A 27,920-nucleotide genomic window follows, 5' to 3' on the forward strand; every position below is an offset into this window, starting at 1 on the left:
ATAGAGATCGAGCGACTTTTTGCCAACATGACCTAAACGAGAATCGAAGATCTCATCAATGATATTACAACGGTAAGAAGTCTGACGAAAACGGACATCAGATGAAGAAGTTATGGATTTTTAACGGACTTTTCCTGTCCCGGCCTGTTAAAAATATAATATTAAAAATAAAGTAAAAATTAGCCGATGAAGTCTAAATGAAAGTTGTAGAGCATAATCTCACCTACGCGTGCATATAAATAACGTCAAAATCGGAGCTCATATGCGAGAGATATGAATTTCTGAAGTTCGGGGCGCAAACCCCAAGGCTGTGTCAGTTCACGAGGTGAATTTTAGAAATTCACGAGGTGAACAGATGATGGACGTCTTCCAGGGATAGTGGCCATGACGAACGCAATGACGTATCGAGATCACGAGGTGAATATTAGAAACTCACGAGGTGAGCCAGTTCACGAGGTGAATTTTAGAAACTCACGAGGTGAACTCAGAAAATTCACCCTATAAATAGAAATCAAGGGTCAGCCGAGTTTGGTTGCTCATCTCTTACTCTCCCACTCCCGATACTCTCTCTAAGCCCTATTTTAACCCCCCCTAAGCCCCGGTCTTCACATCCAAGTTCTGAAGGAAGGTTTTACACTCCCGAGATTCCCGAGAATCCCGAGAAATCCGCTTTCTCCTGTCAAAGTTCTGCTCGGTTTTCGTCTCACTTTCTTCAATCCATCAGGTGAGTTCATACCCCTATCACTAAGTTTTCAAATGCTTTTTAAATGCTTTTAAACGCTTTTAAGGGGGGGGGGGATACAAGTAAACACACGGTTAAACTCGTGTGAAACACAAATCTTTTGCTATACTTTTCATACTGTTGTTTTAACTATCTTATGAAATTATTATCATGCAAAACATCATGCATCGCAACTTTACCCTCATGGGGTACAATATGTTTTATAAATATAAATATGTTTTATTTATATATCTGCATATTACATCATACCAAGAGTAACCATTTCAACTATAACATCATGTTTATATAAGAAAATGCAACTCATTATTATGCCTTTGTTAACACTGTAGAAAGGGTAATCATTTCAGAAATCATTCATATATCTTTCCAAATACGTGACTTAATTGAGAATATGTGAGTCAATCGTCTTCACCATACCTGTCAAGGTACCACTAGAAAGCCCTGTTTTATAACCAGAGTCTCTGTTGTGAGAACGTGATACGTGTGTATAGATCTATACGGGACTGATGATCCCGAGCCCTGACTGTTAGCTACAGTCCGCGGGGTGACAAATATCATATCGCTTCGACGCCTGAAGAACGTCGCCGCAGGCAAACCCATCATAGTACGGTTATGAAAACTCACAGGATAGACAATTATTATGGTATTTATGTTTTTGCGGGAAAAGTAATATTACAATTACTTTTACGCCAAATTACAAACTTCTTATAGTTTTGTTTACTAATAAAACTATGCATCATTATTTTAAGTATGACATATTTACTTACAAATCATAGTCTTGGACATTTGAGACTACTCCTCATGTTTAGGAAAATATAGGTTTTTCCTGCGCCAAATTACAAACTTCTTATAGTTTTGTTTACTAATAAAACTATGCATCATTATTTTAAGTATGACATATTTACTTACAAATCATAGTCTTGGACATTTGAGACTACTCCTCATGTTTAGGAAAATATAGGTTTTTCCTGGTCCAATACATCCTTATTATACAAACAAAGATTCATAACTCCTTTTATGAGAAAATATCGGATTTTCTGGAAAACAAACACGAAACTTTCAAATGGCATACAAATATATACTTATGAACTCACCAACTTAATTGTTGACACTTTTTCTTTGAAATGACTTGTATTCTTAGGAAATCGCTAAACCAGGTTAGCAACTGCTTTTTGGGACTAATGCTCTGGCGTTAGTAATATCTTTTGTAACATCATATTGTATTTGACTTTTGAAACATGTAATACAACAATCATGTAAACTTTTCAAATATATGTTATGGTGGTGTGTACTTTCTTTACTATTCATTTGTTATGATACTGTACATGACGTCCTCCGCCCCCGAACGTTTCCGCCGTTCAGGTTTGGGGGTGTGACACCTCAATTCGTGTGCCAGTGATTAACAATAGGTTTACTCTTGATTAGTCTTGAAGATATTCAAGATCCTTAAGACTTCCACTGACCTCTTGACATATAAGATTCACTTTGTCAAGGAACATTACTTGACAAAACAAATACTCAAGAGTTAGTGCAGTTTCTTATCAAGACAAACACTTCACACAATTGGTCTTAGTTGGTCTTTGTCTTATCAAAAACATCACAACTTACCAATTTCAAATGTACAAGAGCAAGAAACATTTTACTCAACATTTGATGAGTGTTATAAACCTTTCTTAAGATTATGTCACTCAAATTACAATCGGAGTATGAATCTAAGACCTGGTTTGTAGTATGATTAATCTTCTTGATTTAACCATTTCAACCATTCACGATTCCTCTTCTTAGCCATACACATGCACTAAGATTAATATTTGTCCGAGAGCCGACCAGCATATGACAGGGGATAGCTACAGTGGACAACATGTCTAAAACTTACCAAACTTATAAACCTTAGAATCAAACATAACATTTAGAATACTATAGGAGTATTTTATGCATACAATAGTTTAACTTTGATGTTCAACCTTATGTGCCTTAGTTCTAGACAATTCTTATATCCCTATTCTCGTACAGACGCAATGGCCGGATTCCATCTACCAAGGGACCCCTACTACCCGAACCAAGACAGTGGAGGAATGATAGAGAATGATCCGGAAGAAGAAGTCAAGGAAGAAATGCATGAAGACTCCGACTCAGATCCCGAAGACAATAACCTACTCTTAGTGGCTTCAATCCAAAATCCTAATCCTTGACCGGAATTTCATGGCTCGACACCTCTATGGGCAACCAACCTGAATAGGTGGAGTCGCGAACAGGGTCAACCCCTTCCATACAATGGAGACCGAAGCTTCTACAATCTGAGCGAGGGAGGCTCAACAGACAGAGTCCTTCCTATATGGGTTCGCCGAATTTCTCGCATTCATGAACAAGGAAGGACAACCATCCATCGAACTGAGGAGAATGATGCTAACACTGGAGTCAATACAGTTCGCATCCAACAGTTAGGATTAGCTCATGGAAGAATCGTAAATCAAAATGAGGTCTGGCAGAGAGAACTAACTGCAACTCAAACTGAAGTCAGGGAACTTAGAGCTAGCCAGGCAAGGTATGAAATGCGTATGCTCGAGATGGAGCGTCAGTTGGCAGAACCAAAGGCTCATCGAAGCAGTTCCCATCACGAGTAGAGGGCACTCTACTCACTCTTTCTTTTGGGTTATCGAATAACCTTCGTATGTACTCTGAATAGTACTCTTGTCATGTAAACTTTCCTGTCTAGCTAGTGCTGTTTCACTAGATCTCTATGCTGTCAAGTTTTCCATGTGTGGTGTATTGTAAACCTACTCCAAGGTCAAGTTTTCCGAATTCTATGTAACTTCTACACCAACTATTATGACAGACTTCTTGTTTCCTTTAAAGATCATCACTATCAATCCATGCTTTGGCTATGTAAACAATTCATGTCATAAACTGTTTTAGCAACTCACTACACTATCCTTGTTGACCTAATCTATGGAAGTTCAATGTTATTGAACTTGGAAACTTTGTTGAAGTCTTTCCACCATTTCATCTTTAACCTTATAGCGGGAAAATGCCGTCTCGCTAACCAAACAAACCAAATCCTTCGATAAGCCCAATTTTCCTATCACCTACACCCTTTAGAGAAAGAGACAGTTACCATAGGATATCAAATCTCTACAACCTCAACTAGGGCAATCAAAACAATGACAAAGATTCAACACACCTGAGAGGGACACCCTATAAAGATACCAGGAGATAACAAATCATTTCCACTAAAAATAGGATAGAGAACAGAGGGAACCACTCGTGAAGCATGCAAAGTGGTAGAGGACCTAATGCGTTAAACGAATAATTAATAATTAATATTACCTAGTGAGTTGGTAATTATATTACTCGCGCTATGAGATAGGTGTATGACATCCTTCTTCATAACTAAAAATAGTAAGAGGGATACCCTCTTCCAAAACCCATGAAACTAGATCGACCTAAGATTTCAACATCTATACCCAAATTTGCTAAAACTTAATGTAAATACGATACCTATTTCAACCCTCATTCATAAATACATCATAGGGATGTAAGTCGAAACATTAGAAACCGAATAACAGGATGGGGAAATTATAAATATAGAATCCAGCTAACAACGATCATAGTTATCTAACCAACTCGTTTCACATCATGTAGCAGAATCATGTCTTCACATGGAAATAACCAACCAAGCAACGAAACACCACTCCTGCATATAGACTCAGCTACTTTTCAAGCTGCGGCCACAGCCGTCGTGACAGTCATCATGGCACATCACAATGCAAGTAACGCTAGTAAAAATGGAAATGGTGTCGACAATTCAAATCTTAGTAACAACCGAGGAAACCAACGTGTGTCTACCTACAAGAATACTCCAACCCACAAACCTAAAAACATGAAACGAAAGTTTTGGAACGAAAAGGGGAGCAGTTTGACTCAAGGGCCTATCAAAAGGCAACAAGAGGTAGCAATCCCTACCCCCACTGGCCCTAATCCCTCAACATCGACAACACCATATTTAGGAAACCTCCCACAATGCAAAAGGTGCAACTACCATCATTACGGAGCCTGTCGAGAGATGTATTGTGATAGGTGCAAGAAGAAAGGGCACACCAACGATCACTGTAGGGCTCCGATCCCCAATGTTGTAGTAGATCCAGTATGCTATTTATGCGGTAAAAAGGGGCACTTTAAGAGAGATTGCCCGACAGAGAGGAATGATGGAGGAACAAGAGGAGTTTAACGACGAGTCATAAGGAAACGACAGAGAACCTACTTGAATTTTGGTACCTTTTCCAAATAACAATAATTAAGCATCAAATTTTCATAAAAGTTTTAGTCAATTAAATCAAAATCATAAATTAACACATCAGTCGTATAAAAACTTAGGATCCATACGGGTGAGCTAGGATGGCTTAGTATAACATTAGGGTCATAAATTATTAATATTTTGCAGACTTAGAGTAAGTAATTCCACTTTACTTCCTGTTTATTGGTTGATTTTGGACTTAGGGCAGAGCTGCTCAGTCAACTATCGTCTCAATCTTAACTATATACGATTTGTTTACACTAAACGAGGGTAGAGGGACTTTGTAGGGATCATATTGCGATATTCCACCAGTATTTAGCAAAGTAGTCCTACTACCTATACTAGCTATAAAAGTGGTACAAATATTCGCAACAGTAATAACAAGAATAAAACAGAAGGCGCTAAAGACACATACATAGAAGATGCCATCACTCTAAACAATCGATGTAACGCACATTACGATAAGAAGTTCCCAAGTAGCTATTAGAAATGGATTGGCTTGGTCCTCACTATACCAGCTCCATATGCTATGGAAAGACCTTTTGCTTTAACCGTCGACAGGTTAACCAAGTCTGTCCACTTCTTACCAATCAAGGAGACCGATAAGATGGAAACACTGACAAGGACATATATCCATGAAATCGTGTGAATTCATGGAGTGCCGATATCTATTATCTCGGACGGAGATAGCCGATTCACATCACGATTCTAGCAATCACTGCAAAAACCCTTGGGAACTAGGCTAGATATGAGTACAGCCTATCACCCACAAACTGACGGACAGAGTGAGAGAACTATCCAAACCCTAGAAGAAATGTTACGAGCTTGTGTAATAGACTTCGGTAAAGCATGGGACATCCACTTACCGTTAGTTGAAATTCTCGTATAACAACAGTTATCACACTAGCATCACGACTGTTCCTATTTGAAGCCCTCTATGGCCACAAGTGCAGATCACCTCTGTGCTGGGCGGAAGTGGGTGACACGCAGTTGGCGAGAGGCCTAGTCCCTGATAGCACTCTCACTGGCTCGGAAATCATTAGAGAGACAACTGAAAAGATTGTCCAAATCCGTGAACAACTGAAAGCCTCAAGAGATAGACAAAAGAGCTACGCCAACAAAAGACGAAAACCCTTGGAATTTCAGGTTGGTGACCGCGCCTTACTAAAGGTCTCACCCTGGAAGGGCATGATACGCTTTGGGAAGCATGAAAAACTAAACCCAAGTTACATTGGACCCATCGAAGTTACTGTGAGGATTGGTCCAGTAGCTTATAGACTCCAACTACCACTCGAACTTAACAACGTATATCCTGTGTTTCACGTGTCTAATCTAAAGAAGTGTCTATCTGATGAAACCCTTGTAATTCCACTCGAGGAAATTGAGTTGAACGAAAATCTTAACTTTGTGGAAGAACCTGTCGAACAAAGCAAAGTCGCATACCAATAGTGAAGGTTCGCTGGAATGCTAAGCGGGGACCTAAATTCACTTGGGAGCGAGAAGATCAGATGCAACAAAGTTCCCGCATCTCTTCCCTAGTCCATAGACACTTACCTTGTAAATAATTTCGGGACGAAATTCCCTCTAACGGGGGGATGATGTAACAACCCGATAATTCGAATCAATGTAACGATCCAAAGTCGAGTTTGGTAACCTATCTTAATATAATAGGAATAACGTCAAAAATGAAATGTTCAAAAAGCTCATTTTGAGTATACTAGGTGGTAGATATCGTAACAAGGTTTCCAAAAATATAAAGAACACAAAAATCCGAGTTATAACGAAGAAGTTATGACCAATCGAAAATGCGCAACAAAACCGGCAAAACACTGTTAAGCGTACATACGAAATTTCAATAAAATACTTTTCAGCCTTAGGTATCTAAATGAAAGTTATAGATTTCATTAAACCGTAAACGTACGTGAAAAGAACGTCCAAATCTGACTTCGTATGAGAAAGTTAGGATTTTTCGAAGTTTCGGACGTAGCAGTAGACAGCTAAAAACTCGAAATAGAGATCGAGCTACTTTTTGCCAACATGACCTAAACGAGAATCGAAGATCTCATCAATGATATTACAACGGTAAGAAGTCTGACGAAAACGGACATCAGATAAAGAAGTTATGGATTTTTAACGGACTTTTCCTGTCCCGGCCTGTTAAAAATATAATATTAAAAATAAAGTCAAAATTAGCCGATGAAGTCTAAATGAAAGTTGTAGAGCATAATCTCACCTACGCGTGCATATAAATAACGTCCAAATCGGAGCTCATATGCGAGAGATATGAATTTCTGAAGTTCGGGGCGCAAACCCCAAGGCTGTGTCAGTTCACGAGGTGAATTTTAGAAATTCACGAGGTGAACAGATGATGGACGTCTTCCAGGGAAAGTGGCCATGACGAACGCAATGACGTATCGAGCTCACGAGGTGAATATTAGAAACTTACGAGGTGAGCCAGTTCACGAGGTGAATTTTAGAAACTCACGAGGTGAACTCAGAAAATTCACCCTATAAATAGAAATCGAGGGTCAGCCGAGTTTGGTTGCTCATCTCTTACTCTCCCATTCCCGATACTCTCTCTAAGCCCTATTTTAACCCCCCTAAGCCCCGGTCTTCACATCCAAGTTCTGAAGGAAGGTTTTACACTCCCGAGATTCCCGAGAATCCCGAGAAATCCGCTTTCTCCTGTCAAAGTTCTGCTCGGTTTTCGTCTCACTTTCTTCAATCCATCAGGTGAGTTCATACCCCTATCACTAAGTTTTTAAATGCTTTTTAAATGCTTTTAAACGCTTTTAAGGGGGGGGGGGAATACAAGTAAACACACGGTTAAACTCGTGTGAAACACAAATCTTTTGCTATACTTTTCATACTGTTGTTTTAACTATCTTATGAAATTATTATCATGCAAAACATCATGCATCGCAACTTTACCCTCATGGGGTACAATATGTTTTATAAATATAAATATGTTTTATTTATATATCTGCATATTACATCATACCAAGAGTAACCATTTCAACTATAACATCATGTTTATATAAGAAAATGCAACTCATTATTATGCCTTTGTTAACACTGTAGAAAGGGTAATCATTTCAGAAATCATTCATATATCTTTCCAAATACGTGACTTAATTGAGAATATGTGAGTCAATCGTCTTCACCATACCTGTCAAGGTACCACTAGAAAGCCCTGTTTTATAACCAGAGTCTCTGTTGTGAGAACGTGATACGTGTGTATAGATCTATACGGGACTGATGATCCCGAGCCCTGACTGTTAGCTACAGTCCGCGGGGTGACAAATATCATATCGCTTCGACGCCTGAAGAACGTCGCCGCAGGCAAACCCATCATAGTACGGTTATGAAAACTCACAGGATAGACAATTATTATGGTATTTATGTTTTTGTGGGAAAAGTAATATTACAATTACTTTTACGCCAAATTACAAACTTCTTATAGTTTTGTTTACTAATAAAACTATGCATCATTATTTTAAGTATGACATATTTACTTACAAATCATAGTCTTGGACATTTGAGACTACTCCTCATGTTTAGGAAAATATAGGTTTTTCCTGCGCCAAATTACAAACTTCTTATAGTTTTGTTTACTAATAAAACTATGCATCATTATTTTAAGTATGACATATTTACTTACAAATCATAGTCTTGGACATTTGAGACTACTCCTCATGTTTAGGAAAATATAGGTTTTTCCTGGTCCAATACATCCTTATTATACAAACAAAGATTCATAACTCCTTTTATGAGAAAATATCGGATTTTCTGGAAAACAAACACGAAACTTTCAAATGGCATACAAATATATACTTATGAACTCACCAACTTAATTGTTGACACTTTTTCTTTGAAATGACTTGTATTCTTAGGAAATCGCTAAACCAGGTTAGCAACTGCTTTTTGGGACTAATGCTCTGGCGTTAGTAATATCTTTTGTAACATCATATTGTATTTGACTTTTGAAACATGTAATACAACAATCATGTAAACTTTTCAAATATATGTTATGGTGGTGTGTACTTTCTTTACTATTCATTTGTTATGATACTGTACATGACGTCCTCCGCCCCCGAACGTTTCCGCCGTTCAGGTTTGGGGGTGTGACACCTCAATTCGTGTGCCAGTGATTAACAATAGGTTTACTCTTGATTAGTCTTGAAGATATTCAAGATCCTTAAGACTTCCACTGACCTCTTGACATATAAGATTCACTTTGTCAAGGAACATTACTTGACAAAACAAATACTCAAGAGTTAGTGCAGTTTCTTATCAAGACAAACACTTCACACAATTGGTCTTAGTTGGTCTTTGTCTTATCAAAAACATCACAACTTACCAATTTCAAATGTACAAGAGCAAGAAACATTTTACTCAACATTTGATGAGTGTTATAAACCTTTCTTAAGATTATGTCACTCAAATTACAATCGGAGTATGAATCTAAGACCTGGTTTGTAGTATGATTAATCTTCTTGATTTAACCATTTCAACCATTCACGATTCCTCTTCTTAGCCATACACATGCACTAAGATGTCCTTAGAGGATCAATTGTGATATGGTTTCATCATCACTAAGATGATCATAAAACACGATACTAAAGTACTCTCCCTCTTCTCAGATTGGAGAAACTTTTATCTTTCTGCCTAATTTGATTCTTCTTATTCGTTCTGCCATACATTGAAAGTTTTCTAATGATTCAGAATTACACTTAATCTTGTAAGCATAACCATATTTACTAAAATTTAGTAAATCATAATGAATAATATTATCGTTTGTTGTGGTGGACCTTATCAGCGCATAACCAAGTGTACCCGATCCCCTTGTCCTTCACTTGACTCACATATACGTGTGAGCAAGGAATTAGTCTTAATTTCCCAAAGATGAAGGTTCTTATTCATCACACAATACAACTTGCATGATTCCAAGTTTCTATCCAACTAAAACTTGGGTGATGAGAATCTTTCCTTATTTGGTAAATTATGACACTACCACAAACGAAAGAATCAAATCCATTTTTCCAATATTGCTATCAATGGAAACATATAAGCAACAATTTTCACAAATGCCATTGTAAGGAAACTTAAAATAAAATAAATTTCAAAAATTTTCTTTATTTATAAAAATTGCGGAAAGCTTATCCTTACAATGCAAATACATATGAAAACTATGTTGTTATCTATTCCTAAGCAATCTATCATAACTCTAAAGCAGCAGCTCAAAATTCTGATCATCGAATCATGCGATTGAAATTTATCTCTTCACGATCAGAAACAGCTTACTCTTCCTTTAAGTTTCCTTTCATTTCTTCGATTCTACAAAACATCAAAATGTAATTACATTACATCATGTATTAAGAATCTCCAATTAGGAACTTAATAGAGTTAGATAGTGGAATTTACCTAAAGTAGAGTCAAACTTTTGACTTTACCATCCTTGCAATCTTTCAGGTAAATATGTCAGCTTCGCAACCAATGCCCCTTCTCTTGGCAATAGAAACAAACAGACTCTTTTGGAATGGTACACGTGACTATCTCAAACTTAGCCTTTCTCTTTACCATTCGGTCAAGTGACTTGACCATGGCCGATCCCTTTCCATTGGGAAGAGAAAGCTTTTCTGGACTTCCAATGTTCCTATTGTCAATGTCCATGGAAGTTTGGGGAGTAGATCTTCCAATCAAATTTTCTTTACCAGTGCGCCAAATAATTGCTGATTCAGCAGCAACAAGCAAATATGTTAGATCAATAAGGGTCATGCCGTGATCTCCCATATAGTAGTCCTTAAAGAACCCACTATATGACTTAGGGAATGTCTGAAGAACCAAGTCAACAGCCAGCTTCCTTGAGACATCGACTCCTAACATTCCCAGCCTATCAATGTGTGACTTCATCTCCAAGACATGTGCACACACAGACCTTCCATCTTGATGTTTGCTAGCCAATAGGGCTTGAGTGACCTTGAACTTTTCAAATCTTTGAACATGTGGGTTAGGGATAATTATTGGAGGAGGTGGAGGAAGTGAAGTATGATAGTGTGGAATATCATATTCATAAAGAAAGGATTCGGGAAGACCATAGTTGTCAGAAGTAGACATCTACAAGGGAGAAATTCAAGTTTAGTTGATTTAAGTCCTTAATATAACACCCAAATGAAATATTAAGGCTAGGACCCAACACAATAATTTACAATTCGGAAGAGTGATGTTGTAATCCAATTGCAAATTATTTGAAGGTAGGTAAATGACGATTTACCAATTTCTACCATGAAAAACGAAATTGATTATTAAGTTTTAAATGAATTGAAATTCCTAGATCTTTTGAGATTCATTGAACTTTTCAATGGCATGTTTAAATCTCGATTATGCCCTTCAAGTTTGTGACTGGGATACCGAGGATCACAAACAAGGTGTGAATAACCATGCAAATGTGCTTGGTACTCTTAATGTTACAGATCACCTAACCAACGTGTCGGTTAACCACATACATTCAATTGATCTATGATTAACATCAAGCTCCCCTTTGCCACACACTGTCAGTCCCAGATTAGTGTGCCGGTTAACCACACGCGCTCCACTAACGACTTAACAAGGTGCAAAGTGCAATATCATGGGTTAGCACAAAATTCACATTTTTCCTAAGTAACTAAGATTAGGAATTTTTAAGTGTTTAGTTAATTGGTATTTTCATTATACTTTTAATGAGAATTAATGTCCTATCCTACCCGTTCGGCTAACGACCCTCCACCAGTCAAGAAAGCGGTGGGTGAGAGTGGACACCCATTAAACTGCCATTTTATAGGCAGTAACCTTATACCCCCTTATAGTCTGGCTTCGTGAATGAGGCCTACTAACGGTAAGACTGACTTGTCTTATATATATATATATATATATATATATATATATATATATATATATATATATATATATATATATAATTATTAAACTTTTAATATTATAATAGTATAAGGGTTGAATTTTAACTTTTAAAACTCTAGGGTTTGGAACTAAAGTATTCAAAAGTGAGACTTTACAAATTCCAAAACTTGAGGGAAAGTTTTGAAACTTGTCAAAACTTTTCATTTCCATAACTTATGAGTTAATGTTGGTTTTTATGAAAAGACTCTTGATTTTCTATAACTTGAGGACAAGTTATGGAGTTAATTAAAACATTTAAGAAAAGACTTTTCATGCTCTATAACTTGAGGACAAGTTATGGAAGTCATTAAAGTTCATTTACATCAATTTCCAACAACTAGAATTATCATATGATTCAAGATTGATCTAACTAAACTCATAAATCAAGATAATATCAAATAAACAATTTGTAAATAACTTTGTTTATCATATAAACCAACAATTACTTTAAAACTTTGACAATTATCTTGCTATTGGATGAATATAATCATTACCATACCAACAAAATCAAATTTTATGAACTAAAACATTTTGTGGTAATGATCCTTAACCAAAACAGGCCAAAAAACTTGAAATTCTGCAACCAGAAGCACCAACTCGTCGAGTACATGAACATGACTCGCCGAGTTAACCTTATACTGAGTGGACTCATCGAGTCAGCCAGTGGACTCGGCTAGTTCATCAGTCAGAGGCCATAAATTCGATTTTTTCAGCTTTGAAAAATTAACCAAGCATCAAATATAATAGAAAACAACCCATGACTCTGATACCACTGTTGGGTTTTAGTATACTACAACATCCTATGGTGCACATACAGCCTTAAATGCTTTGTATCTATGTTTTCTCTAATTATACATGCAATATTGTTTCCAAAGCATAAAGCCTACAACTAGCATACAATTGATATAAACAACATAAAAGTGAGTTATAGAATTACCTCTTTGTTGTAGCTTGTAGTTTGGCCTTTAAGAACTTAGCACCCCAAGTGTGATGCCTCAAACGTTTCATAACACACCTTGGACAAAAGAGAACTCGAGAGAAAGGTTCTATGCACTCAAAATCGGTTATGGAACTCCAAGAACATGTCTAGTCGATTTTAGGGTATAAGAAACATATATAAAGTGTAGGATTCCAAAGGTCATGGGTAAACCCTAATCCATACACATAGGTTATGATCCATGGTTCATGTAGGCTAACTCTTTATGGATCCTTACATAAACTTAGTCCAACATGGATCAATAGCCCAATCCATATGTTTCACTAATTACCATAATTAGTTCCCATTAATTTAGTTAGTCTCTTTTGATCACATAATTAATTCCAAATTAATTCTTGATCAATACTAGTTAAATCATATGATTTCATATTAATATATTAGAACTTATAATATATTAATAAATCATAACTAACCTCTTCTCAAAAGTCCATCCTATCAAATTGTCCTGGTGATATGCAACCCGAAATGGACCATGCTACTCTCGGGTCAAGTACATACCAATTATAGTTATGGGCTTAGACACCTAATCCAAAAAAAAGCTCTTTTTTTATCTTAACAAGAATAAGTGAGGAATCAAAGCATATCGGTTGATCGATCCACGAACACTAAAAGTCATTGTAAGCAAAGATGTCATCTTTGAAGAGCATAAGTCGTGGAACTGAAATCAAGCTAAAGAAGGTGATGATGAAAAATAAATCACGTGGGGAGACTATGACTTTGTTGATGATGACTACGAGTTTGTGAATGATCATCTAGAAATTGAAGTTGAGCATGATAAGCATAATGAAGACGCCAGGCCTATGACCCCTCGTTCCGGTTCTAGCAGTCCAACAGTTGGGGAAGGAAGACAACAAAGGGTAAGAAGATGCCCCGCTTACCTGAGTGACTATTTTGCAGGTGATGATTTGGAGTTAGACTCATATGATGATGAGCTGAATATCACTGATCTTATCCATCAAGATCCAATTTATTATGAAGATGCAGTCAAAGATGACAAGTGGAAGAGGGCCATGGATCTTGAAATCCAAGCAATCGAAAAGAATCAGACTTGTCGGTTGGTGAATCTGCAAAAAGGAACCAAATGTATCGGTGTTAAGTGGGTTATTAAGACCAAACTTAATGAAAAGGGAGAAGTGGAGAAACACAAGGCTAGATTGGTTGCTAGAGGTTATGGCTAAGAATTTGGAGTCGATTCTGTAAAAGTATATGCTCCAGTTGCTCGGATGGATACGATTCGCCTGATGATAGCTCTAGCTGCTCAAAAGGGTTGGAACATTTATCAAATGGATGTAAAGTCCGCTTTTCTTCATGGAACATTGTAAGAAGATGTGTACGTGCAACAACCTCAGGGATACATGCTTAAAGACAATGATCATAAGGTGTATAAATTACAAAAGGCCCTATACGGACTTAAACATGCTCCTAGAGCTTGGTTTAGTCGTATTGAAGCATACTTCATTAAAGAAGGTTTTACAAGAAGCATCTCAGAACACATTCTGTTCATCAAAACATCATCAGATGGCAAGTTGATGTTTGTAAACATATATGTTGATGACTTGTTGTACACAGGAAATGATGAAAGAATGCTAGAATATTTTAAGTGCTCCATGAAGGGTGAATTTGAGATAACATATTTTGGAAAGATAAGGTACTTCTTAGGAATAGAGGTGCTTCAAACTCCAACTGGAATTCATGTTTCATAGCAAAAATATGTAATTGAAATCCTCACCCGCTTCAACATGTTCAACTGCAATGTAGTAGTGAATCCAATTGTTCGCGGCTGCAAGTTAAAGGTGGAAGAAGGTGAACCTGTAAATGAAACTCTTTTTAAGAGCATTGTGGGAAGCTTGATGTACATCACTACCACACCACCGGATATCCAACTTGTGGTAAGCTACATAAGTCGGTTCATGTCTAAACCGAATGAAATTCACTTTGTTGCTGCAAAGAGGGTGTTGAGATACCTTCAAGGAACTTTAGACTTTGGCATTTGGTACAAAAGAGGAGGAAGTGGCAAAATGGAGGTGTTTACAAATAGTGATTTTTCAGGTGACTGGAATGACCGGAAAAGCACATCCGGGTATTTGGTATTGTGGGATGGAGTTGCAGTCTCATGGACTCAAAGCATTCTTGAAGAGCTTGGAATGAAACAAGAAAATTGTACAGTGATCAAATGTGACAACACCTCAACAATCAAGCTCTCATGAACCCAGTCTTCTATGGCAGATGCAAACACATTGGGGTTAAGTTTCATTTTCTTCGTAATTTGGTTGAAGATGGAAGAGTTGAGTTGAAACATGTTGACTCTAAGGAATAAATTGCAGATATTTTCACTAAGCCATTACATCGAGAAGTTTTTGTGAAGCTAAGAGAAAGACTTGGAATTTTCTCGTTGGAAGACAAACAAGACATTGATGTCTAGTTTGGAGGAAGGTTTGTTGGAGTTTTTAGCTGCTACAAATAAAAGAATTCAAGAATAAAAGTTGGATGGATAAACATGATGTGCATGTGTGGCTTACTTAGTCTCGGCACGTGTAGTTTACTCAGTCTTTAGCTACTTCTAGTTTGACTTAGTATTTCCTATTTTCTTATTTTTTTCGTTATTTTCTCAATGTATTTAAAAGCCACTTTGGCCTTCTGAATAGATTATCAATTTGTGTGAGAAAGATATCAGTGTTTAGTTTATCATTGTCGACTTCATATAGTCAATCCCAACCCAAATCAAAACTATTCAACTACACTTCGCCATTTTTACTGAACAACCTTTATGATCTAAAAAATACTTATGACACATACAATCACAAACATGTATTGTAACTTATGTTTCTTCTTCAGATTCTCAACCTCGTCTAACAACTACTTGATGTGATTTCTTGCCATCTCCTGCTCAGAAAGTCATAATTCTTTCTCTTTATGTACTTCCATTTCAAACCTAGTAACCTCCATCAAATAAGACATGGTTTGAATTTGGCGCTTCAGTTTCCAAATTTTATTACATGGACAACTTGGCTAATGGCCGACGTTAGCAAAGCAGTCTGGTCCTAGATAGATGGATTTGTCAAGCAGTTTGATTAGTTCATAGTACCATAACTAGACTTTTGCTTCTAAAAAAGATCCAATTCCCATGTCATATATGTTAGAGGTAGGTCGAGTTCTCACTCAACCACCCACGAGATCTCGTCACACACGATCATGACACACACACATGCGTATAGTAATATTATTAGGACTACCGTCATTCAAGTAGATGAGTATGGACTCGTTGCTACACACACTAAGATTTCCCTTCCGCTAATTTGGGACAACTTGATTCCTTTTTTCTATTTTTCATTCAAAATATCTTAATTTGATAATCAATGTCGTAATTATGTTAACTCCAATATGGATCTGTAAATATATAATATATAGTTACAAAGCTCTTTGCAAATCAGAACGCAACACCATTAAATATCATTTAAGTTGATAATAAATATTCAGATTAACATGTATTCAAAATCGGTAAAAAAATCATATTTTTCATAATAAAACAAATCGTAAGTTTCCTATAATTTAACGGCCAAATACAAACGTTGCTTGACTTACGGACACAATAACAAATAAATGAAACTATAAGTTATAGTCCGTATGAAATGTTTTTTAGAGACGAATTATACAATTTTTAACAAAAAAATTTCCGTTGAAATGAAAATACATGATGATGATGGTCAACGAAATGCGAGTTTGACTTATTATAAGTCAAACTTTTAATTGACACTTTAGTGATGATGGTACGCGTTTATTCATATGATCATATCGTTGTTTTTTCCTAATGTAAACAAGAAGTTAGTTTCCTGAAATTGATTGTTATTCAATCGTTATTTAATTTAAAGATATCTTAAAATTGATCATATCGTTATTTAATTTAAAGATATCTTAAAAGTAAAACTAAAACTGAGTCTGGCATTTTAAAAAATATATCCTCTTAATATATAACTTTTTGTAATAATTTTTTTTTGGGTAGAATATGTTTATTCAAATTGCTAGGAGCCATTATATTTAGGGAGTATTTAAATAGGTTAGGGAAGATAAGAAGATGTATAATTAGATACTAGGTTATAACTCGTTGAAACCACGGTAGTTATGTTCAAAGTTTTTATTATATCGACAAAAATAAGATTAAATGTCAACATAATAAAAAGCAATGTATTTCAGATTGTAAGTAAAGCCGGATATGAGATTCCGTTGGTGAAGATACAATAAGATTCGGTTGGTGAAGATACAATGGGAGCATCGGAGGGGATCCGAGTGGACATGAGAGTCGGAGGCTGAGATGCGGGAGCATTACCCGGAGTTATTCGCTACAGCAGACTTCGAGGACGAAGTCTAAGTTAAGTGGGGGAGAATTGTAACATCCCAATCGTCAGGTATCCTTATTATTCCATTTAGATTTCATGTTTTAAGGTCTACTCGACAAGTTGACGCTATGACTCGTCGAGTAGCAGCGGGCCAGGACACGTCAATTAATGAGTGACTCGTCGAGTCGGCATGGGGGACTCGACGAGTAGGAGTTGGCAGTGGAAACCCTAATTCTCAGGGTTTTTGCACCCTATATATTGGACCATTAGCGCCTCCCACTGTCCTCTATCACCCCTTGAGAGCCAGAAACCCTAATTTTCGTGAGTGTGAGCTTGGAGAGTGTTTTGGAGCTTTGAGAAGTGATTTTGTGAAGGGAACTTGTAGATCAAGAGGCTAGCATCAAGGGTTTTGTGTGGATCCAGAGTCTACTTCATCTTGGGCACGTTTTAGAGGTAACCAACTATCACCTTAACCTCTTTTCTCCTAGAATCATTCATAGGTGAAGACTAGGGTTTTTTTAGCTATTTATGAAGGGATTATGGTTTGGGAGCTAGATTTGAAGTTGAAACTTCAGATCTAAACCTCTTTTGAGTCCTAAGTCCATAAAGTTTCCAGCTCTTGCAAGGATGAGACTCTCCTAAGGTGTAAAGTTCCATTAGAAGCTTAGATTGGTCATTTAGAGCCTTTAGGGCCTTGCATGTGTGTAAAGTTTGCAACTTTACGTGTTAATCATGCCTTAGAAGCTTGGATCTGTAATCTGGAACCTTGGCATGACTTAATAAGTGTCTGCATGGATGAAGGTCTGCAAGGACTCGGCGAGTTGCATAGTCAACTCGGCGAGTCTTATGAAGATGGTCATGAACTCGTCGAGTTGATGAACAAACTCGGCGAGTCTGTTGAAGATTGCCTTGAACTCGGCGAGTCGTTCGAAGACTCGGCGAGTCGTTCGAAGACTCGGCGAGTCGCTAGGGTTTCTCCCAATTCTTGGACACGTATGAACTCTGCGAGAAAAAGGGGAACTCGACGAGCCAATCAAGGATTTCACGACTTCTCGAGTTCAGGAAGGACTCGACGAGTCGGTAAACTACACTCGACGAGTCGAGTCAACATGGACTGTTGACTTTGACTGTGGACTTTGACTTTGACCAAGAATTGACCAGTTGACTTCTGAGGGTATTCTAGTAATTTGGAAATTTATGAAAAAGGGTTTTATGGTAACTATAGGTGGTGGAGTTCGTGTTGGTGATCCGGGAGTTGAGCTTTCTAGTTTCGGACGTCAGTTGCGAGGTGAGTTATCCTCACTATATCAACAGGGTCTAAGGCACCAAGGCCGGCCCTTATGGATTTGTATTTGGATTATTACATGATATGTGCATTGTTTCGCATCCTGTTAGTTAGGATGGTGATATGCTTACGCTTAGTGACCGGGTTCGGTCGATATCCTAGTTACAGGATTATGCTATGATATGACCTGGGTAGGTCTGTGTCCTGGTTTTAGGACGTTGCTATGCTATTTGGTATGTTAGATCGATTTGTCTGTTATTATGATAGCCTATGAATGTATATGCACATGTTGTTTGATTTGGGTGTTGGGTTGAGGCGGTCCTGCTTTGTGCTGAAGGCCAACATACCCAGGGCGGTCCGGATAGACTACAAAACACAAAAGGGTATGATAGTCAGACCGAAGGCCCGACGAGCGGTCCGGATAGGCTGAAGGCACTGCGAGGTGGTCCAGACGTGCCGAAGGCTCGGAGAGCGGTCCAGATAGACTGAAGGCCTGCGAGGCGGTCCAGTCAGGCTGAAGGCTCATTATTCTTGTTGTTTGGTTATATGTTTATATGACATGATTATGTGGTTGGTATTTTGGGGGATAGCTCACTAAGCTTTCAGGATTACAGTTTCAGTTGTTGTTTTAGGTACCTCTGGCGATCGCGGGAAGGCGAAGGCATGATCGTACCGCTCCTCTCGCTGTTATGACTTTTATGATTTGATACTGGGATACTCTGATAACTGTATTTTGAAAACACTTTATGTAATGACGTAACAGATTAAAATGTTTTTAAAAGTTTAAATTGGCTTGAATTTTTGGGTGTTACAAGTTGGTATCAGAGCCTTGGTTTGAGTGAATTGGAGGAACATGCGTGTGAATCCAGTCTCAAACCAAGGAAAGGTTTCATAATTTCTAAATGATTTTCAAAATAAGTGAATGAGGATGCAGGATGTACGATCAGCCGGAGCCAGTAAGTATCCCCAAAATACCATGCAGTTATTTGAATATGTGATATGTTAAAACAGCATGTTAGTACTAGGCTAGGGATCTTCAGGAATTGCATGATAGAATTGCGTGATTACATGATGCCTGCTAGCCTAGGGTTATCTTTTTATGGGATTGACATCATTACTATAGATGCTTAGTGTATGCATCACGACTATACATAACTAAGATCTTATAGCCTGAGAATGTTTGATTTGGCCTTATGTTCTGTTCTTGTTTGATTGGGAGCTTAGGGTAGGATTGGATATTCGAAATTCTATAGGGTCCAGCGTTATGTATGACTAGCATACACTAGTACTGCAGGGTTGGTGGAAGTTCCATGGAGGGGTGGGTTGTGTGAGGCCGGGAGGCCAGTTATGAGATATTTAGCATTTCCTCTAAGAGTGAGGATTGAGCGCTCGTCATGTTGTGTATTCAGTTAGGGCATTGTGGTGATGCTTGATGCAAATATGGGTAGGTGTGGAAGGTAGTATGTGCCCGTACTACTGAAAGCACAGGACCCATATGTGTGTCAAGTAAGTCACAATCCCTAGGGATTAGTAGGGAGTTGACTCCCAGTTATTTATATGGATTATCTGATACCTTTTGCTATGTTTCAGAATGGTGATGACGAGGCGCTTTGTGGCTGGATCCGGTTCGGGATCAGGATCAGGGGACGGAGGCCAGGAGGGGCCAACAGCACCTGAGCGGGTGGTACAGATGGGTACGGACGAGTTGGATGCCAGGATTCGGGAGGTTCTGCATGATGAGGTGGCTGCTATGTTCCGGGCACAGCTGCCAGAGATGTTCAGGTCGATTAAGACCGCCATGGTTGAGTACTTTGATGAGCACTACGCGGCGCTTGCAGAGACAGCTGCCGCAGTAGCTACTTCAGCTGTATCCGTGACAGGGGGAAGAGTCAGTAGGGGTTTCCAGTACCGGGACTTCGATAACACGAAGCCCCCGACATTTGACGGTACACAGGACCCTATTCGAGCCATGAGGTGGTTATCCGACGTGGAGGGTTGTTTCTTCACGTGTTCATGTCCTACTGACCAGAAGGTCAGGTGCGCCCTGAACATGCTGAGGCTCGGGGCCAGTACTGGTGGAGACTGACGACAGGGTCATACACAGATGAGCAGAGAGCTATGGTTACTTGGGAGCAGTTCTGGGACATGTTCCGCGCCCGTTACATTCCGCGGGTCGAGCGGGAACGTTTAGCATAGGAATTTTTGAGTCTGAGACAGGATGGAGAGATGGTGACGGAGATCACCCGCATGTTCACTAAGAGGGCGATGTTCTGCCCTGAGTTCGCGTCTGAGCAGGCCCAAATGACACGTTATCTGAGCATGCTCAAGACTGATATTCGACAGTTTGTTGCCACACAGCGATGTGATACTCTATTGGATTTACAGGAGGCCGCTAGGCGGCGTGAGTTGGAGATCGAGTTGCAGTTGAGGGAGCAGCGGTCGGCCCCGGTGCAGTCGCAGCCGGCGCCGAAGCGGTCTAAGACCGCTGATTCCAGGACCGGGGGTCAGCAGGGCCGCACTTGTGGAAAGTGCGGCAAGGGTCATACTGGAGCTTGTTGAGCTAGTAGCGGGTGCCACAGGTGTGGCAAGGAGGGGAATTTTGCTAGGGACTGCTGTCAGTCTTCCCCTGCCTCGGATATGAGGATATGCTATCATTGTCATCAGGTTGGTCACGTGAAGACCAACTGTCCACAGCTGGTGGCCAAGCCGGCGCAGGCTCCAGCGCCAGCTACACTGAGGATTACCGATGGGAGACAGGGTAGGGCAGAGCCCCCGAAGGCTCCGGGGCACGCCTTTCAGCTTACGGCCGAGGAGGCCAAGGCAGCACCGGACGTGGTTGCTGGTATGTTTCTATTCTTTATCTCATTTTCTATATCTGTTGTATGCTTATCTTTTGTGCCTATTACTAGGTACGTTTCTAGTGAACTCCATACCTGCGTTGGTTTTATTTGACTCGGGGGCGAGTCGGTCTTTTGTATCTCAGACATTTAGTAGGGAGTTCAGAGTGCCAGTAGGCGAGCTAGAGTGTCCGTTGCGAGTCTCTATCGCCAACGAACACGGGGTTTTTGCTTCTTCGGTCTATCGAGGGTGCGAGATGGAGATCTTCGGGGTACCTTTTCCAATAGATCTGATTCCCATCCCTATGGGGGATGTGTGCGTGATTGTAGGGATGGACTGGCTCAGTCGTTTCGGTGCCATGATTGATTGCGAGGGTCAGCGAGTAGTGGTTCGAACCCCAAGTGGGGGAGAGTTGACTGTATATGGTGAGGGCACCAGAGTGGGATCAGGGTTTTGTTCAGCCGCCAGGGCTCGGCAGTATATACAGCACGGGGGTGCGGGTTACCTAGCGTATGTATTAGATACACGAGTCAGGGATCAGATTTCGGTTTCTGATGTTCCGGTGGTCAGGGAGTTTGCAGATGTGTTTCCGGAGGAGTTGCCAAGGATACCTCCGGAGAGGAAGGTCGAGTTCAAGATTGACTTGGTGCCAGGCGCGTCCTATATCGCTAAGGCGCCGTACCGATTGGCACCGCCAGAGATGCAGGAGCTGTCGTCACAGCTACAGGAACTGCTGGGCAAGCAGTTCATTCGACCTAGCAGTTCTCCATGGGGAGCACCGATCCTTTTTGTTCGGAAAAAAAGGACGTTTCGCACCGGATGTGCATCGATTACCGGGAGTTGAATAAGTTAACGGTGAAGAACCGTTACCCACTCCCGAGGATAGACGATCTCTTCGATCAGTTGCAGGGCGCATCTGTGTTTTCCAAGATAGACTTGAGGTCTGGGTATCATCAGGTCAGGGTCAGAGAGGAGGATGTGGAGAAGACCGCGTTCCGAACTCGTTACGGACATTACGAGTTCGTGGTGATGCCGTTTGAGCTCACCAACGCGCCAGCAGTGTTTATGGACCTGATGAATCGGGTCTGCAGACCGATGCTCGACCACTCGGTCATAGTGTTTATACACGATATCTTGGTGTATTCCAAGACCCGAGAGCAGCATGAGGAGCATCTACAAGAATTATTGGGAGACCTGAGACGAGAACGGCTGTACGCCAAGTTCTCAAAGTGTGAGTTTTGGCTACGAGAGGTCCAGTTCCTCGGACACCTCGTTAACCAGGAGGGGATTTTGGTCGATCCGGCCAAAATCGAGGCGGTTATGCAGTGGGAGGTTCCGAAATCTCCCTCAGACATCAGGAGCTTTTTGGTATTGGCAGGGTACTACCGGAGATTCATACAGGACTTCTCCAAGATTGCGGTACCCCTCACTCGTCTGACGAGGAAGGGGGTGGATTTCTGGTGGGGCCCTGAGTAGCAGAGGGCGTTTGAGACCCTCCGACAGCGGTTGTGCGAGGCCCCAGTCTTGACACTCCCGGAGGGAGTTGAGGATTTTGTGGTGTTCTGTGATGCATCCATCACAGGTTTAGGGGCAGTCCTCATGCAGAGAGGGCCAGTAATAGCTTATGTGTCGCGGCAGTTGAAGCCGCATGAGGCGAGATACCCTACGCATGACTTGGAGCTGGGGGCGGTGGTGTTCGCCCTCAAGATATGGAGACATTACCTTTATGGGGTCCGTTATACCAGTTACACTGATCACAAGAGCTTGAGACATATCATGGATCAGCCAAACCTGAACATGAGGCAGCGCAGGTAGCTGGATGTAGTCAAGGACTACGACTGCGAGATCCTTTACCATCATGGTAAAGCGAATGTGGTTGCGGATGCTTTGAGCCGCAAGTCAGCTGGGTCTTCCACCCCAACGGTTGGTATGAGGATAGCAGTGGACTCTCCGCTTGTGAGTTTGATCAGAGATGCCCAGGTTGAGGGCATGCGACCAGAGAATTGGAAACTGGAGAGGATCAAGGGTGAGAATACCCGATTTGAGCAGGATAGTCGGGGATTATTGACCCGATGCGGTCGGGTTTGGGTCCCGATGTCTGGTGGAGTTAGGCAGACGATTATGGAGGAGGCTCATAAGTCTCATTTCTCTATTCACCTGGGGGCCACCAAGATGTATCGGGATTTGAGTTTGAGCTATTGGTGGCTGTGCATGAAGCGAGAAATCGCTTGGTACGTCGAGAGGTGCTTGACCTGTAGGATGGTCAAGGCCGAGCATCAGAGGCCGCATCGCAAGCTGTAGCCTCTAGAGATTCCCATGTGGAAATGGGAACAGATCATGATGGATTTCATTACCAAGTTGCCAAGAACGGCGAAGGGATTTGATGCGATATGGGTCATCGTGGATCGGTTGACCAAGAGCGCCCATTTCTTGGCGATTCAGGAGAGATCGTCGGCCGAAAAGTTGGCCGACGTGTACGTTCGCGAGATCGTGTCTCGCCACGGGGTTCCCGTTTCCATTGTCTCCGATCGGGATGTCAGGTTTACCTCCCGTTTCTGGCAGAAATTCCACGAGGAGCTGGGCACGCGGTTACACTTCAGCACGGCATTCCATCCGAAAAGATGGTCAGAGCGAGCGGACCATTCAGACCCTGGAGGATATGCTGAGGGCTTGTGTCATTGATTTTGGTGGGAGCTGGGATTCCCACCTACCACTTGCAGAGTTCGCCTACAACAACAACTATCATTCCAGCATTGGCGCCCCGCCATTCGAGCTGTTGTACGGGCGGAGATGTCGCACCCCGGTTTGTTGGGGTGAGGTTGGTCACAGGGTGATGGGTCGGACGGAGGTGGTCTTGCAGACTACCGAGAAGATTCAGCAGATTAGGCAGCGGCTGCAGACCGCTCAGAGTTGGCAGAAGAGCTACGCCGACAGGCGTCGGTCTGAGTTGGAGTTCCAGGTGGGTGACATGGTACTCCTGAAGGTCTCACCATGGAAGGGTGTGATCCGCTTCAGGAAGAGGGGGAAATTGGGTCCCCGATATATTGGGTCGTTCAGGATCGTTGCCAGGGTTGGCAAGGTGGCCTACAGGCTAGAGCTGCAGGAGAAGCTTAGTCGGATCCACAGTACTTTCCACGTTTCGCAGTTGCGGAAGTGCATTGCGGACCCGGAGGCAGTGGTGCCACTGGATGACATTCAGGTTGATGAGCGCCTGAATTATATTGAGATGTCGATTGCTGTTTTGGAAAGGAAAGTGAAAGTCCTGCGCAACAAGGAGGTTCCGTTGGTGAAGATAAAAATGGGAGCATCGGAGGGGATCCGAGTGGACATGGGAGTCGGAGGTTGAGATGCGGGAGCATTACCCGGAGTTATGCGCTACAGCAGACTTCGAGGACGAAGTCTAAGTTAAGTGGGGGAGAATTGTAACATCCCAACCGTCAGGTATCGTTATTATTCCATTTAGATTTCATGTTTTAAGGTCTACTCGACGAGTTGACGCTATGACTCGTCGAGTAGCAGCGGGCCAGGACACGTCAATTAATGAGTGACTCGTCGAGTTGGCATGGGGGACTCGACGAGTAGGAGCTGGCAGTGGAAACCCTAATTCTCAGGGCTTTTGCACCCTATATATTGGACCATTAGCGCCTCCCACTGTCCTCTATCACCCCTTGAGAGACAGAAACCCTAATTTCCGTGAGTGTGAGCTTGGAGAGTGTTTTGGAGCTTTGATAAGTGATTTTGTGAAGGGAACTTGTAGATCAAGAGGCTAGCATCAAGGGTTTTGTGTGGATCCAGAGTCTACTTCAGCTTGGGCACGTTTTAGAGGTAACCAGCTGTCACCTTAACCTCTTTTCTCCTAGAATCATTCATAGGTGAATACTATGGTTTTCTTTAGCTATTTATGAAGGGATTATGGTTTGGGAGCTAGATCTGAAGTTGAAACTTCAGATATGAACCTCTTTTGAGTCCTAAGTCCATAAAGTTTCCAGCTCTTGAAAGGATGAGACTCTCCTAAGGTGTAAAGTTCCATTAGAAGCTTAGATTGGTCATTTAGAGCCTTTAGGGCCTTGCATGTGTGTAAAGTTTGCAACTTTACGTGTTAATCATGCCTTAGAAGCATGGATCTGTAATCTGGAACCTTGGAATGACTTAATAAGTGTCTGCATGGATGAAGGTCTGCAAGGACTCGGCGAGTTGCATAGTCAACTCGGCGAGTCTTATGAAGATGGTCATGAACTCGTCGGGTTGATGAAGAAACTCGGCGAGTCCGTTGAAGATTGCCTTGAACTCGGCGAGTCGTTCGAAGACTCGGCGAGTCGCTAGGGTTTCTCCCAATTCTTGGACACGTATGAACTCTGCGAGAAAAAGAGGAACTCGACGAGCCAATCAAGGATTTCACGAATTCTCGAGTTCAGGAAGGACTCGACGAGTCGGTAAACTACACTCGACGAGTCGAGTCAACATGGACTGTTAACTTTGACTGTGGACTTTGACTTTGACCAAGAATTGACCAGTTGACTTCTGAGGGTATTCTGGTAATTTGGAAATTTATGAAAAAAGGTTTTATGGTAACTATATGTGGTGGAGTTCGTGTTGGTGATCCGGGAGTTGAGCTTTCTAGTTTCGGACGTCAGTTGCGAGGTGAGTTATCCTCACTATATCAACAGGGTCTAAGGCACCAAGGCCGACCCTTATGGATTTGTATTTGGATTATTACATGATATGTGCATTGTTTCGCATCCTGTTAGTTAGGATGGTGATATGCTTACGCTTAGTGACCGGGTTCGGTCGATATCCTAGTTACAGGATTATGCTATGATATGACTTGGGTAGGTCGGTGTCCTGGTTTTAGGACGTTGCTATGCTATTTGGTCTGTTAGATCGGTTTGTCTGTTATTATGATAGCCTATGAATGTATATGCACATGTTGTTTGATTTGGGTGTTGGGTTGAGGCGGTCCTGCTTTGTGCTGAATGCCAACATATCCAGGGCGGTCCGGATAGACTACAAAACCCAAGAGGGTATGATAGTCAGACCGAAGGCCCGGCGAGCGGTCCGGATAGGCTGAAGGCCCTGCGAGGCGGTCCAGACGTGCCAAAGGCTCGGAGAGCGGTCCAGATAGACTGAAGGCCTGCGAGGCGGTCCAGTCAGGCTGAAGGCTCATTATGCTTGCTGTTTGGTTATATGTTTATATGACATGGTTATGTGGTTGGTATTTTGGGGGATAGCTCACTAAGCTTTCAGGCTTACAGTTTCAGTTGTTGTTTCAGGTACCTCTGGCGATCGCGGGAAGGTGAAGGCATGATCGTATCGCTCCTCTCGCTGTTATAACTTTTATGATTTGATACTGGGATACTCTGATAACTGTATTTTGAAAACAAATTATGTAATGACGTAACGGATTAAAATGTTTTTAAAAGTTTAAATTGACTTGAATTTTTAGGTGTTACATAAGTACTTTGTATGTATAATTTTTTTTTAAAAATTAAACGTTAATGATGAAACATTAATTTTCTAAACTAAAATTTAACAATAATAATTTATTGTTTTAAAAAAAATATTGTAATCGTATTTGTGATTAAAAGTAAACTAATATAATTTTTGATAATTATTTAAAGATAAAAAAGTAATTACATGGGTAAAAAGTTATTGGAAAAAAAAATTGCATGGACTTATGCTGGTACAGTAACAAAGTATAGGGACCAAATTCAGACATTAAATAAAAAGCATGAAGTTGGATTAGAGGAGGTATAAGAATTTTTAAATCAAAAATGGTTTCCCAGTTGTCAGAAAAAAAAAAAAGGAAAAATTGAAAATTCCTTATAAATACTTCTTAGTTTTTCGATAAATTTATGTTATTAGGATAGGATGTTTTTTTTTAATTTTAAATGAAAGATTTTTAAAATTACAAAAAAAAATGGAAACTTGAATTTTAAATTTTGAAATCCTCATAAATACTTTCCGGAAAATAAAGAAATATCAAAAAAAAAATCAAAAATTAAGAATTTCTTAAAACTTGCCACGGGTCAATTAGCCTATTTAAAAATGAGACATGTGACATTTAAAGATTTTGTTTATTAGAGAAGGTAGATTTCTTGTATGAGATTTTTTTCAATGTCCATAAAGGATCATGGTATCAACAATTTGTATTTTCATCTGATCGTTTTTTCAAACTAACTAATGTTTTTTAATATGCTTTTTAGGTTTCACAGACTATCACGATTTTCATACAGCAAATAAACAAATCAAATATATATATATATATATATATATATATATATATATATATATATATATATATATATATATATAGAGAGAGAGAGAGAGGTTGAATTGAATTAGAAAAATGTTATTTTATTTTTTCTCAAGACAAACTTTGGTCAATATTTAAATCGAACACAGAATGTAATTATCTGAAAAAAAAATAATTAGAATAAAATCAAATAATACCGGCATCCAAGTGTATCCCCCCACTCTCGCACACAGTAGTTTGT

At 40.3% G+C, this 27,920-nt stretch overlaps 1 protein-coding gene across 1 annotated transcript; it reads left to right on the forward strand.

The window, feature by feature from the left end:
- The first annotated feature begins 14,708 nt into the window (after positions 1–14,708).
- LOC145139071 (secreted RxLR effector protein 161-like) lies at positions 14,709–15,176 on the forward strand. The gene has a single exon (XM_079073024.1). The coding sequence runs from the start codon at positions 14,709–14,711 to the stop codon at positions 15,174–15,176; it is 468 nt and encodes a 155-aa protein (XP_078929150.1).
- The last annotated feature ends 12,744 nt before the right edge of the window (positions 15,177–27,920 follow it).

This window comes from Lactuca virosa, chromosome 9, assembly GCF_052849685.1.
Source record: "Lactuca virosa cultivar CGN04683 chromosome 9, Lactuca_virosa_CGN04683_v6, whole genome shotgun sequence".
In the NCBI taxonomy this organism is placed as follows: Eukaryota; Viridiplantae; Streptophyta; class Magnoliopsida; order Asterales; family Asteraceae; genus Lactuca; species Lactuca virosa.

Bases quoted from the DNA above. Each gene is read 5' to 3' on its own strand.
- LOC145139071 (XM_079073024.1), top strand. From the start codon at position 14,709: ATGTTCAACTGCAATGTAGTAGTGAATCCAATTGTTCGCGGCTGCAAG.